The 15559-nt window shown below is 34.8% G+C and overlaps 1 protein-coding gene across 2 annotated transcripts in view; it reads left to right on the forward strand.

Annotated features, from left to right (window-relative positions):
* The window catches only part of bnip3la (BCL2 interacting protein 3 like a), a 19869-nt gene extending 5185 nt beyond the window's left edge, over positions 1-14684 (forward strand). Inside the window, exons 2-7 of one of the 2 annotated variants that reach the window (XM_083554599.1) lie at positions 2583-2736; positions 9473-9740; positions 10667-10748; positions 10864-10964; positions 12017-12172; positions 12335-14684. In XM_083554599.1, the coding sequence (XP_083410725.1) occupies positions 2583-2736; positions 9473-9740; positions 10667-10748; positions 10864-10964; positions 12017-12172; positions 12335-12383 (810 nt within the window). In that variant the 3' untranslated portion in view covers positions 12384-14684. Of the gene's footprint in view, positions 1-2555; positions 2737-9472; positions 9741-10666; positions 10749-10863; positions 10965-12016; positions 12173-12334 lie in introns of those variants that run through there. The other variant, XM_083554600.1, reaches the window with a different exon arrangement.
* The last annotated feature ends 875 nt before the right edge of the window (positions 14685-15559 follow it).

Here is a 15559-nt window from a genome sequence, read left to right on the forward strand (position 1 = left end):
ATAAGTGACCAAAAAGCAATTCAAATATATAAAGTCTTATGTGTAATTTGGGGAAGTGTCATTAGCCCTTCGGTCTCTCTCCCTACACTGTATGAATATGGTTCATAAGTTGTAGACCTTAAAAGAACTATGGTACAGTCTAGTGTGTTGGCCCTGTTAGATATCAGAGCATATGCAGAATCACCCTATCATCCCTTATCTCTCAGTGCCATATACAAGAAAACATACAGGACTGTACATATGTCTTAGGCACTAAGTTTAAATAGTACAAATTTAGTTATAGGTGTTATTTTATGACTACTGCATTAATTGAGTTAAAAATATATTTTATTTACCAAACATTTATTTTTACATAAATAATTTTAAACACAAAAATTTTTAAATATCAATTAAAAGGCAAATAACATTGAACACTATTTAAACAGAAAAAAATATGAAGCCTGCTCAGTAAAACTTATCAGCTACTGGCAGCTAATATCCCAATACAAATTCTACTACTAATGCTTCTTAAGTAAATGGTTGTCAAACAAATATTGATTGAGTTTAGTTTATTACCGTTTACTTTTTATAGTATTTTTAAGAATGTCTTTGCACGTAGCTAAGACAATTGCACAGTATTGCATTTGCACAGAGTAACACCTCAGTCAATTAGCATATGCCAACACATCTTAGTTTTTAATCATATAAGTCTCAAAAAGGAAGGAACATGAATACGATATTTATTTAGAATGTGTTATTTAGCATGTGTTATAGGCGTAAATTCTGAATTTCTTTACTAAGCTGCAGATTTGATCTCAAAGCTAGTGGTTTCTCCAGCCAAAATATACTTTCTTTTAAATAATCCACATCCCTTTGAGAGAATAAAGCTTTAAACAGAACACATTAAAATTACAGTGCAAATGATTTTAAAACTAAATTAGCAGTCTCTATTCCTATCAAGGGACTGAACTAATTACAATTATTTTCTGATCAAAATAAGCAACTTAATTATTTTCATTATAATAATTCCCTAATCAACCAGAAGACATGATCACTTTTGCTGAAGGTAGCCTTAAATGGGTAGTTTGAAGATTACCATAAGATTGTGTTTGGTACCATAGACACCCTGAAGGCGCCTATAGGTGTTCTTCCTTGTATAGCCTCTGAAATGACAAATGTTCAAAACACTCAAGTATCTAATTGAAAAGTTAATAACTTCAGGTTTATATGATAGACTAAAAAATATAACATCAATGATGTTTATAAAAAGCTGTAAACGTGCTGTTAAGCAGAAAATATTTTTGTTTAAACAAATGTTTTAAAATAGTAACTATCTTACCAAGGGCACAAGCACAAAGAGGTCATGTTCACTCTTGTGCTGGTCTGTTGCATAAACCCAGCAGCATACTGGAGATATTATATGCTCCTACATTTTGAGCTGATCTACAGTATTATTCCGCAATCAACCATGCTCAGATTGATAAAAAAAAAATATTTGAATACACTGCAGTCAAAACAAACATAGACACCAGAGCTGATTAAAGCTACCAGACTGTACGACACAGGAGTCATAGAACAGATTTAAATGTTTTGTTTTAGTTTGAAATGGCGTTTTTGATCACGTAGTGAAGTCATAATAATTCTCAACATTTCTTAGCTACACAATGCAGCACCATGTGGATTGTCTGGACTGTTTGTGCCCCGAACATAATAAAGATTAGTTGAGAACTTTACTGTCTTGAGCAGAAAATTATTTTATTATTTGCTAATAATCTTTGCATTAAATAAAAATAGAGGTTTTTGGATTTATTGTTAGTTTATTGTTAGTTCTGCCTGCAGTAACACAAATTGTCACTTTCTGTTGGGAATTCATTGTTATCACACTCATAATGAGTCTGTCAAATCATATACCAGAGTCATGAAAGAACAGGAACAAATCTATGTGAATCCCAATAGCTGTAGTTTAAAGGTAGTTTTGATCATAAATTAACTTCAAGTCAGCACTTTGTTAATTTAATCAAGCCCATAACTTTGATATATTAATGTAAGCATATTCCAAGATGTATGTTATGTATGTTATTGATTTACAAATCATTTCTCACACATTTATATATTCTAGGGATTTAAATACTATGGATGGTTTGTGTGTATTGCATTTTGCAATTTTAAAGGGGAAAAAAACATTTGTCCCTCAAATAACAACTCAAAGCATATAATCATTGGCAAAACATGAAATAGTTTAATCAATTAAGTGGTATTTTAAAACAAATGCAGAGGGAATACAATCTTTATTAAAAGTCTGATATAATTTGTAGCGGACATTTCCGTGTGCTATAATATTTACAATCTGAACATCCAATGGTAACATGGACAATTGCAAAATTGTTTTGACGAATGTTCCTATCTGGGAATTATTGTATAATGTGCCCTTAAGTAAAGGAGGTGATTGACATCTATAACTGCTAGTCTGGGAATTAATTTTATTTATTTATTTATTTTTAAACTTTTTTTTTTCTGTCTGTAATCGTGCAGTCAGTCACATACGCGCCCCATTGAAGTGTTTTGATGAATGTCGGTGCAGTAAACCCGTGATGACGTTGCAGTGCAGGTGGGGCTGCGAGGGCTCGCACGGCGTTTGCGCGTTCCCGAGAGCGTACACGAGCCACCGTGTTGACGGACCAGATCAGTGCAGGAGAGGCGACATGTCTGCTACTGGCGCCGTGCAGCAGAACAACAATGAAGAGCCAGGCCTAAACGGTAAACTTTTTTTGGTAAACGATTGTGTAGTTCACCTTGAATTGAATTGCGTTTTAACGCAGTTTTATCAATTGCCTTTTTGCGGTTTGTTTTGAACAGTATTATGCAACAGCTATTGTTTCATATAGGATGGAATTTCCTCCTCTTTCAGGCAGGGCGGGTTGGAGACGGGAGCATGGATTACGTCATTTGAGAATAGCCAATAGAAATCCGTGTGGCTGGGTAAACCTGTGGTTGTGTGGAGGAAGTTGTGATGATTGACGGACTGTAGACCTATCGCGTTAGAGATAGTATAATATTAGTATGTTGTGAAAGGCGGGCTTAGAATTAAGCAAAACAAGGGGGGGGGGGGTGTTGTTAAGAAAATGGAGGCGGGGGCGGGGAATTGTTAATGACTAGGCAACTGTAAATATTCAAGCTTTGAAACTAAGCTTTCTGTTCATTTTGATGTTATTATACGGCCCGTTTATTTGTAGAAATCCTCAGCATATTGTATCTTTTTATTATAAGATTCTGCCGATGTTAAACACTAAGAAGGTATTTTCAGTGCTAAAAAATTTTTTCCTAGATTTTTAAATAAACTGTAAACAGAGTACATCTTCGGGTTTAAGGTGCCATTGTGTTCTAACAGAAGGCAGTTTTACCTCAGCAATGAAGGATACTTTTATTTTCGTATATTTGGTGTTGAGTTTCTGAGCAGAAACATGGGTCTCTTTAGGCTGTTGATTTGTGTGATGTTTACGTGTATGAGAACCCTATTATGTGCATGAAAGTTGCAAAACTTCATAAAGAAAAAAATCTAAACCACATTTCAGAAAATGAATAATGATAACCCATACAACAGAAAAATTCAAGTTTTCTGGAAGAGCATTTTAGCATCAAATGAGTACAAATAAAACACAATGGACTACACCAGAACTACTAAAACTAAAAAAAAAAAAAAAAAAACAGAGTTAGTCTGATTTATATTAAGTTTGTAATCTAGTGTACCAGTGTAGCTTTAGCCATTGATAGAGACTCAAAGCACTTTTGTACGTCGCTCTGAACAAGGCTGTCTGCTAAATGCCATAAATGTAAATGTACTCTGGCAAACGTTTTTGGTTATGATTTCACAGTAGTTGCCTGAAGAAAGCAACTTTTTTTGCTTATGCAATATATCAATATTATCATCTCTACAATTTGCATTGCCACAACATATAGTAGCTATTGGATGTTACAACCCAAAGTACACCAAAAGAGCAGAGCTTTCTCTCAGCAATGAAATGGGGGAAGACCCCAGTGAGACACGTGATTCTGTATTGGTTTGTGCAGGTGTTTTGAACTTCCCCACATAATAGGCACTTTCAAAAAACCTAGTGTTTTGTCACTGTAATTGGAAAATATTTAGATTTTATCAATGAGACATAAAATTTGTCAATGTATGCTTGACTTGGTTAACATTAAACAAGTTAATTTAACACCAACTTAATATATTTATTATTGATGCCACAAAAATATTTACCCAGAAAATGGTTAAGACAGCTCTCAGGAACCAAGTACCACAGCTGATATGTCTAAATAGCCTAATGCAAATGGTAAAGCCAAACCTGAAATGGTTGAAATGTTTAATTTTGTTTTAATCTTCTCTGGATGAATAACTACTTATTGCAGTATTTTTAAATGGGTAAAGTCTCTCACAGTTTTCACATTTCTTGCCTACTAACTGCTATATACAGTGAGGAAAATAAGTATTTGAACACCCTGCTATTTTGCAAGTTCTCCCACTTAGAAATCATGGAGGGGTCTGAAATTGTCATCGTAGGTGCATGTCCACTGTGAGAGACATAATCTAAAAAAAAAAAATCCAGAAATCACAATGTATGATTTTTTAACTATTTATTTGTATGATACAGCTGCAAATAAGTATTTGAACACCTGAGAAAGTCAATGTTAATATTTGCTACAGTAGCCTTTGTTTGCAATTACAGAGGTCAAACGTTTCCTGTAGTTTTTCACCAGGTTTGCACACACTGCAGGAGGGATTTTGGCCCACTCCTCCACACAGATCTTTTCTAGATCAGTCAGGTTTCTGGCCTGTCGCTGAGAAACACGGAGTTTGAGCTCCCTCCAAAGATTCTCTATTGGGTTTAGGTCTGGAGACTGGCTAGGCCATGCCAGAACCTTGATATGCTTCTTACAGAGCCACTCCTTGGTTATCCTGGCTGTGTGCTTCAGGTCATTGTCATGTTGGAAAACCCAGCCTCGACCCACCTTCAATGCTCTAACTGAGGGAAGGAGGTTGTTCCCCAAAATCTCGCAATACATTGCCCTGGTCATCCTCTACTTAATACGGTGCAGTCGCCATCTCCCATGTGCAGAAAAACACCCCCAAAGCATGATGCTACCACCCCCATGCTTCACAGTAGGGATGGTGTTCTTGGGATGGTACTCATCAATCTTTTTTCCTCCAAACACGTTTAGTGGAATTATGACCCAAAAGTTCTATTTTGGTCTCATCTGACCACATGACTTTCTCCCATGACTCCTCTGGATCATCCAAATGGTCATTGGCAAACTTAAGACGTGCCTGGACATGTGCTGGTTTAAGCAGGGGAACCATCCGTGCCATGCATGATTTCAAACTATGATGTCTTAGTGTATTACCAACAGTAACCTTGGAAACGGTGGTCCCAGCTCTTTTCAGGTCATTGACCAGCTCCTCCCGTGTAGTTCTGGGCTGATTTCTCACCTTCCTTAGGATCATTAAGACCCTACGAGGTGAGATCTTGCATGGAGCCCCAGTCCGAGGGAGATTGACAGTCATGTTTAGCTCCTTCAATTTTCTAATGATTGCTCCAACAGTGGACCTTTTTTCACCAAGCTGCTTGGCAATTTCCCCGTAGCCCTTTCCAGCCTTGTGGAGGTGTACAATTTTGTCTCTAGTGTCTTTGGACAGCTCTTTGGTCTTGGCCATGTTGGTAGTTGGATTCTTACTGATTTTATAGGGTGGACAGGTGTCTTTATGCAGCTAACGACCTCAAACAGGTGCATCTAATTTAGGATAATAAATGTAGTGGAGGTGGACATTTTAAAGGCAGACTAACAGGTCTTTGAGGGTCAGAATTCTAGTTGATAGACAGGTGTTCAAATACTTATTTGCAGCTGTATCATACAAATAAATAGTTAAAAAATTATACATTGTGATTTCTGGATTTTTTTTTTTAGATTATGTCTCTCACAGTGGACATGCACCTACGATGACAATTTCAGACCCTTCCATGATTTCTAAGCGGGAGAACTTGCAAAATAGCAGGGTGTTCAAATACTTATTTTCCTCACTGTATATATATATATATATATATATAGTACAGTACAGACCAAAAGTTTGGACACACCTTCTCATTCAAAGAGTTTTCTTTATTTTCATGACTATGAAAATTGTAGAGTCACACTGAAGGCATCAAAACTATGAATTAACACGTGGAATTATATATGGAATTATATTCATAACAAAAAAGTGTGAAACAACTGAAAATATGTCATATTGTAGGTTCTTCAAAGTAGCCACCTTTTGCTTAGATTACTGCTTTGCACACTCTTGGCATTCTCTTGATGCCTACTTTGAAGAACCTACAATATGACATATTCATAAAAATAAAGAAAACTCTTTGAATGAGCAGGTGTGTCCAAACTTTTGGTCTGTACTGTATAGATAATATATATAAACTTTTGGTCTGTACTGTGTGTATATATATATATATATATATATATATATATATATATATATATATATATATATATATATATATATATATATATATATATATTAGTATACTTAGTGCCCTTAGGTAACATGAAAAGCACTTATAAAAGATCATTATATTTTTAAGCCATATGGATAAAGATACAAATCAGCCAAAGCAGCATTCCTGGAATATCGTTAGATATACTCCTGGAATTCTGTTTTATATATATATTTGTATATATATTTGTATCTTTATCCATATGGCTTAAAAATATAATGATCATTTATAAGTGCTTTTCATGTTACCTAAGGGCACTAAGTACCTAATAGGTAGGTGAGTATGGCAAGAAAGTGACCAAATTCTGGTATTTAGGTCAGACGGAGTGTGTACTGGAAGAGACTCTGTGGTATATTAAATAAGGAGGGGAACAAGTGTTGGAGAGGAATAGAGCTTTTGTTTGTGCTTTTAGTGTAGAGCGATGTAAAATGTATGCATGTGGTTATGAAAGGATGATTTTAGAACTTAAGCAGTGTCCAGATGAAGGAGTTGATCAAGTTGATTATAATGTATGTGGAATTGAACAGAGTGTGTTCTCATTGTCTGATGTGACTAAGAACCAAACAGCCAAATTCTTGCCATACAAGTACATAAAGCTAAAAATTTTGGTAATCACTTCTATATATGCCGATTGTGCAAGTAAGAGTCCTGATTTTGGAGTCTGAAATGGATGGTTGGCAACTTAAAGTAAAGTATTCTTAGTTTAGTATTGCATCTTCTGGTGTAAAAATTAAAACACTATTTAAAATCTTGTGTGCAATGATTTAGGGGGCAAAGCGATTGCTTGAATAACTCAAGCAATTTAAATAAAATAAAATCAAAACAATTTCATAATAGACTTAATAATTAATAGTTCATAATAATTTGCCTCAATACTTTATTTAGTCCATTTCACGGAGCACTGTGTTTCCCCACGGACCATTATTATTGCTGCAACACCCGCTTAAATCTGGAGTGATCTGAACAAAACACAGAATACGCTGCAGAGTGGAAAATGGAGGAACTGTTTAAACAGGGATGAGCGAGAAGATTCAGGCCAAAGGAAGAAGAAGTTTCCAAAGTTTGGGATAATTTTCAACCAAAACATAAAGAAAACAAACAGTGCGTTTACCTTTTTTTTTTGAGTAATTTGAAATAAATGTTTTTATATATAAAATATATATATTTATTATATGTATTTATTTAAATATTTAAATTTTTTTAATGTAATGTGGCAATTAAATGCACTAAATTGGTTTAGTTTTCACAGATATTCTTGTAAACAATTTCAGCAATAAAAATGTAAATGTTTCTGAAAAGGAAACAAATTACTTTTTCATTTTAAGTCTTATTTTCTCTTGTGTATTTAGTATAATAAAGAAAAAGTATTTCCTATCAGATTACTAAAATAATCGATAGTTGCAGCCCTACAATGATATTAATATAGAAAGACAGTTAAAATGTATGCAGTATTGTATACATTATGTTTTTAGAAACAATTTCAGGTATAGTGCCAATAAATTACATACACAGTGTAAATCCCAGGAGTTTTCCTAAATTTGCTGATGGCTGAGAACAGTCCAACAACTTATTGATGTCCTACTCACTAGGATGTTTCTATAGTTTTACTATTTATTTATTTAATGTTTAAAAAAATAATATTTCAAGGCTGCATAAGTTTAAAATATGTCCAGTGCAGCAATGTTTAATATGGAGGAATTATGTGTTGTATGATATGTAACAAATGTTGATACAGCACAGTAAGAATACTGTGACCTGTTGGACTCCTAGGTCAGTAAAAGCAGAATAGAACAGCAGGATTTTAGCTCAGTGGCTTTTTGTTAGGTAACTGGGGTGAGAGTTTCCCCAAAGCGTTTTGTTGTTTTAATGGAAGGTGACAGCTGATGCCTCTCAAATGAAAAGCCAGAGGAATGCTAGACTCGCACACTTCTATGGCAACCGGTCTATGGCTGTGGACAAACACAAAACGACTGCACAGCATTATTAAAGGAGAAGGAGGATAAATGGGTAAGGTGGAGGGTCTTTCCTCCAGACCACACCAAATGTGAAAAAGGATGTTAGCCCAAAGTTTAAAGGTTCTTCACTAATGGTGATCTGTTGTTAATCATTGCTCATTTAAAGAAAAGGAATGTAAAAAATATTTTGTTTAAAATTTAGACAAAACTTATAGATGAGTGTGAGACATCACATGTTACGTTTGGGAAATGCCATTTACAGTGGTGTGAAAAAGTGTTGGCAGTCTGTAACAGATTTATTGCAAGTTATCGCAAACGCTTGATTGCAGTTGTTGCTGCTAAGGGTGGCCCAACGATTTATTAAGCTTAGGGGAAAACACTTTTTCACACAGGGCAATGTAGTAGTTTTGGATTTTGTTTTCCCTCATTAATAAAAACTTTCATTGAAAAACTTCACGTTGTGTTCACTTGTGTTATCTTTTACTAATATTTAAATTATTTTGATGATCTGAAACATTAAAGTGTGACAAACATCCAAAAAAAAAAAAAAAAAAAAGAACTCAGGAAGGGGCTATCACTTTTTTACACCACTGTAGGCCAATTTTAATAAGTGTTTTTACAAGTATTTTTTTTAAATTTATGCAGGATCAAATTTGTAACTAACAGATTCCTAAGAATGGTAAAATATGTACAAATATTTCAAGGCTTTGTCTTGTTTTATATATGGGCCAAAGACTTTTAATGCTGTATAGTCATGACAGTAGATGACTGGACGTCTTATAAAAAACTTTGAGACATTTTACACCACTTATCCAAGGGACTTACAACCATTCCCTGATGATGACCTAATAAACTAGTTAATTAGAACCACGAGGCTTAGTAAAGTAAGATGCATTTAATATGATAACACAATCCCAGTCACCAAGATGCTGTTAGATATTAAAAATCCAAAATTTCAGTGTTAGTGGTTCCATTACAATTAATAAATTGATTCTTCAGGGTCCTGGGTGGAGTTGGAGCTAAATGGGAACATGGCATCTGGAAGGCAGCAGGTGAACCCAAGCCTGGCTGTCTCTGAGGACAACAGGAACCACGGTGAAACTGAGCCTCCACAATCCCTACAGGTGGTGCAAGAAGTTGAGGAAGAGAGCCTGACTGGAGGACTTGAACATGTCCCCTCATCCTCTTCCATCCATAATGGAGACATGGAAAAGATCTTACTGGATGCCCAGCATGAATCCAGTCCCAGTGGGTCCTCCTGTAATAGGTAAGAGGCCCAAGAAAAAAGCACATATCTGAAGCTTTAAGATTTTCTGGTTCAGCTTGAGAAGATACGTTTTCTTAACATTTACCATTTTGTATTTCTGTACCTACTCACATACATATCTAGCTCCTCTGTACAATCATATTAAGATGAAACATATTCTTATAGATAGATACAACTTTATTGTCATTGCATAGTACAGGTACACAGCAACGAAATGCAGTTTGGCATCTACCAGAAGTGCAAAATGTAGCAGTCGTGCAAAAGTGCAAATAAATATATGGCATATTTACAGCAAGTGATAGTGATAATATGTAAACATATGTAAAAAACTAATAATATAATATTTAAAAATTGTCATTTTGAATCTAATGGCCACAAACAGTCTCAAAAAAGTTGAAACAAGGCTTTGTTTACCGCTCTGAAACATATCAATGTTTTTGGGATTGGGATTGTATTTATTTATTTAATTAAACCTTGCTACTGGAAGCATAATGCTCATTGTTAAAACTTCTTTTTCTAATTAGAGTACTGTTAAGCAGTTTCAATCAAACATTAATGTTACTTTTTTGGTCTTTGTAGGTAATGTCCAAAAACATGATCATACTATGTACCATTCTTCAACACTTTTTTAAACAAATGACAAGTAATAGTTAGAAATAGTTTCATGGTATATTATAGATGCCTTGGAGAAAATGAATCAGCGAGACTGCAGAATCCGACATGTTTTAGCTTGTTAAGTACTTTGATTTACACTGAAAGTAAAAGATTCAAGTTGAAGAGCCTGACTGAGATGATAGTGACGTGTAAATGGAGCATTACTGATTAGTATAGACTTCTGTAAGCCTTTAGCAATGGCTTTTTATTATCTCCTAGGTTTCACTTTTGTACATTTCCTTGTTTTTGTGTTTGGTGTGCTTGTGCTAAAGTCCTCCAAGACCCCACAGTCCTGAGCATGATGAAGGCCTGATTACCTTTGATGTGGAGATGCCCAGTGAGAAAGATTGCCAGGTAACACATTTGCATTTTACTATATGCTATTTGCTGCCAGTGACTATGAGTTGAGATCATTTCCAGGCAACATATAATTTCCATTTGAGATTATTTTCTTCCTGTGCTTTTGCAGTCAGAGGATGACAGTCTGGAGAAGGACAAAGAGGATGACATGGTTACAGGGGAGAGCTGGGTTGCAGATTGGTCTAGCCGACCTGAAAATATTCCTCCCAAGTGAGTGATCAATAGGAATCGCACTGCCATTAGGAATGTGTTGTAATGACTACTTCTCTCACATATACTTTGGTTGGGTCTATAAGTATTTGGACAGTGACACAGTGTAATCCATATACCTCTGTACAACACTGTACAAAATATTCGAGAAAAAAAGAGGACTGGATTGAAGTGTAGACTTTCAGCTGTAATTCGTGGGGCTAAACAAAAAAAAAAAAAAAAAAAAATTAGAGCAATTTTTTGCACAATAACTTTATTTTCACAGACTCAAAAGTAATTAGACAGTTTACTGATTGAACAGGTGTGGCCCTTTTTCCAATTATTTCATGACTCTTCAAGGAGATAAAGTGTCGAATGAATTTTTATTTGGTGATTGTCCATGGGAACATTATTGCAGTGCCAATAGAAAGAGACTGTCTTTAGTTTAAGAAGGGCCTATCAGAGAAATAGTTGAAAATGTAAACTCAACAGTTTGATATACAGTAATCCCCCACTTTACTGCGGTTCGAATCTCACACCCCCGGTTTATCCCCCGGAATTGCATTTGTCACATAACTAATTTGTTTAGCTGATTTTTCTGGTCTATCGCGGATAGCACGATAGACCAAATAACTTATAGGGAATTGTTTTTATGGGGTTTTATGTTGAAATAATGCAATTTATTAATCAAAATATAATAATAACTTATTAAATGAAGTAAAATGTTAATACAGTACAGTACTGGACACATAAAGCATTTTTGGGGTGGCGTCCGTTTATCGTGGTTTATCGTTTATCGCGGGCGGGTTTGAAACTTAACCACCGCGATAAACGGGGAATTACTGTATGTTGTAGCACTCTGTGTTTTAGATTAATTACAGCATCATTGCAGACACTGTAATACCTTCAAAATCCTGCCTTGTATTATACCGAAGGGACGTTGTATGCATGTTTGAAATGCGCATGTGGGATAAACAATCAGTCATTTATTATACACTAATTACTAATATACACAATAATTCTCTGTAAATCTTATAATGCAAATTAAAATGCAAGAAAAAAATTTTGCTCAGGGAGTTCCAGTTCCGGCACCCAAAGCGATCAGGTCCGGTTTCTCTGAGTATGAGAAAGACAGGTGCTATGAAGAAAGGGGGAGTGTTTTCTGCTGAATTTCTCAAGGTGTTCATTCCCTCTCTTCTGCTCTCTCACCTCCTTGCCCTGGGATTAGGGTAAGTCCGAAGGCATATTAGAATGCTGCATATTTTATATGAATTACTTGTAGGAGAGCAGTGACTGATTACTGAGACTTGTGAGATAAGCACATTAATAGATCTTATGCTCATTTTTATGATATAATAATATTTTATATAACTAATGATCTTTTTTTCTAGGGTCTATATTGGGAAGAGGCTGAGCACACCCTCTACCAGCTCATTTTAAACCCAAACAAATACCAGTGCCTGAAATTTCCATAAGATCCAGTGGTGGAAAAGTTGTGTCCAAATATCTCTAACTTTTATTGTATGTTAGACTTTCTCTTTCCTATTACTTTTTTCCCCAATGCTCTCAGCTGTCATGCTGAAATTCTTTATGACCTATTATCAGAAAATGCTGGGCGGTTTATTTGCTGCCTTTACCTTGAGTTAATATTTTGCTTGCCCTCTAACACTGTGTTGAATTGATTGGTTGTAATCTCCCTTGCATATTTTGTTGTTAATTTAAAACAAGCTTTTCCTCTTTTATGCTAACATGTAAGGCAAACAGAGATTGCATTTGTGATGCCCCAAACCATACAACTACTACAACCACCAGCACATCACCAAACTATCATTTCTTTGTGTGCTTGGTATCTATGATAAAGGTGCAATAGTGTTGTTCTGTTTAGCTTTATAAATGGCTAATGTGCATTAGGAAGTAGAATATTTCGTTTTCTGCTCCCCTCTAGTTTCCAGTGAAACACACATTCTGTTTCATGATGCCAACCATTTAACTTGTGCCATCTTTGAAGAAAGTCCACTTCCAGCATTTTGTATTATTCCAATTCTAGTACTGTGGTCTTAGTTATCTTTATCATCCTTGCAGTGCTGTTTCAGTGCTGTTTCTGAAGTAATTCTGAAAAGACACTTGTATTTTATTGGCTGCTATTATAATTTCCCACAGCACCTTAAAGATTGAAATATGGCAGAAAGGCTTTAAATAGACTGTTAATAGCACATACTTAAACATTTTGGTTTTATTGAAAGCTATCTGCCTTACATAGCCTTGTGATTCTTTTGGTTATCACGAGGTTTGGTAGGGACCACTAACTGATTTTCCAATCTAAATCCATTTTTGAAATCTGCTTTTGGTGGATGTTTTTTGGGGTACAAAGGTAAAAAAGGATAGGCCCTGATGATATGGGAGTACACTGGAAAAAAAAGTTTTTTCCCTTTTTGTATACAAACATTATGTCAGGGAAGTTATTCTTCCAGACATCACAAAATAGGCAGTGTACAATACAATAGCCATATCCAGATATAAATAGAGGGCGAATTATATTAGCAGTGGAACATTTGCATGCTTCCCAATTTGAAGAGAAGTTACACTGCAGTGATTTACTACATGCATACTCATTTGCCATGATGCATATCATTCTGTTATAGATGAGGCTTAAAGAAACTACATACTATGCTCCTGAGTGCCAAAGGGTCTCCACTGTGATGTTTACATCTGCAAGACCCAACACTGACTAATTCTATAGTAAATCTAGTTCTAAAAGTTAATGTAGCTCTGTCTTAAGTCTCTTATCAGCGCAGTTCTGTTGCACACACCATTTTGGCATTACAAAATGTCATGCAAAACATTTTATTGTAACTGCGTAAACATAATTTTGATTTGTGCAGCGTGAAACATTTCTGTTGTCATCTGTCGTTTAAAAATGTGAAGTAGGATCTTTTTTCCCTTTTCTCTTATTTCAGTGTTCAAAGGTACAGTCTGTGATATTTCTTCCCTTTTAAATTTCATAGTGTCAGTAGGACTATCTGCTTTATGGCTGTTAAAATGTGAACCCAAGCAAGGTTTATTGAAAAGATGCTTAAACTTTAACTTAAGTTTACATTCATAACATAACATCTGGCCTTCGGATAGGAATGACTCTAAAAAAAACAATGACATTGCTTATTGTTATGGGTAGATTTATACAGATTAAATCTTACCTCAGACATTGTCCCCTAGACTTATTTTAACAAACATTAAAACGTTTGTGATTAGCAGGTGGTTCTTTGGGGAACAGGTAATACAAGAGTTTTTTTTTTTTTTTTTTGTCTAATAACAGAAGGTTTAGGGTAAATTTATTATGTCCCATATTGCATGATTACATTTGCTTTGGAAGAAAAGTTAATCCATGAGTGGGACAAATAACTGTGAATGAAAAAAGTAGCATGTTACAGCAAGATAAACTAAGCCTAATTTGTCTGTAAAGGATGGATTTTCTATAATGTACATTCTACTCACATTCTATTGAGCTTTTTGTTTGCTTGATTGTTTTTCATCTTTGTTTGCTTGTTTTTGTGGTTTTTTTTGTTTTTGTTTTTTTTGACCATGAGAGAATGACTGAAATGTGTTGTTTGGGGCAGGGCCCTCATGTTGTGGTTTGTTTTTCATTTGAGTGTTGGAAGTGATTAAGCAGAAACATTTAGTTTGTTAACGTTCACATATTGGAACTCAATAAATCTTACATTAAAAGTCCCAATTACACTCCAACAATCTCTAGATTATTATTATTGTTGTTGTTGTTGTTGTTGTTATACTATTTACGTGAATGTATATTTTGTAGGATGGTTCAGCAAATGTAATGACTTTTTAAAGATGTATTATAAATCAATAAAAAAAAAAAAAAAAAAACATTTTGAAAATAACAATCAAGCACAGTTTGCCGAATTGCTACATGGCTCTCTTGTATAAACTTTTGAATCAAATTCCAATTCCAAATTTAGTTGATTGTTTAGAAATTGTGCAGAACGGCAATTGAAAAAGGTTATCACATTCTTTTCACATTTACCAGCATTTAATTGCATGTTTAATTAATGTGGAAATAGACTTCAGAGAGTTTAATGGTAAAGATTGTAAAATATCCAGTTATTAACTGGTGTTGTCTTACTAATGCATGCATGAATGTGCGTGTGTGTGTGGACTGTTATTATTTACCATTAAGTATGAATGCATGACTTTGGGTGATGGACTGTGATATTAGATTGTGCTTTTGACACAAACAGGCAAGCATGAATTCTGACGTGTAGTGTTGCTCTCATTGGTTCGTATGCATGGAAAAGGTAAGAACATTGTGGCATGGCACAGAAAGTCCTTTCATGAAGAAAAGCTTCACTCTAACTGGAATTCATGATATTGCAAGCATTATTGTGCACTGGTGATGTTTCTTTAAGAGCACAAACCAGATCAGTGTTTAAATGTCATTTATGCTATTACACACCATTTTATTACAGAATAGACGAAGAAACAATACAGAAAATTTAAATGTTTTTATTCTAATGTCATATCATTTTTGTGTCTGATCATTACTTTAAGTTTCAGATGGGCCATTATTAAATTCATCGATTGAGTAATATTTACTCTTTTCT

Source organism: Silurus aristotelis (assembly GCF_946808225.1).
Source record: "Silurus aristotelis genome assembly, chromosome: 11".
NCBI classification, from domain to species: Eukaryota; Metazoa; Chordata; class Actinopteri; order Siluriformes; family Siluridae; genus Silurus; species Silurus aristotelis.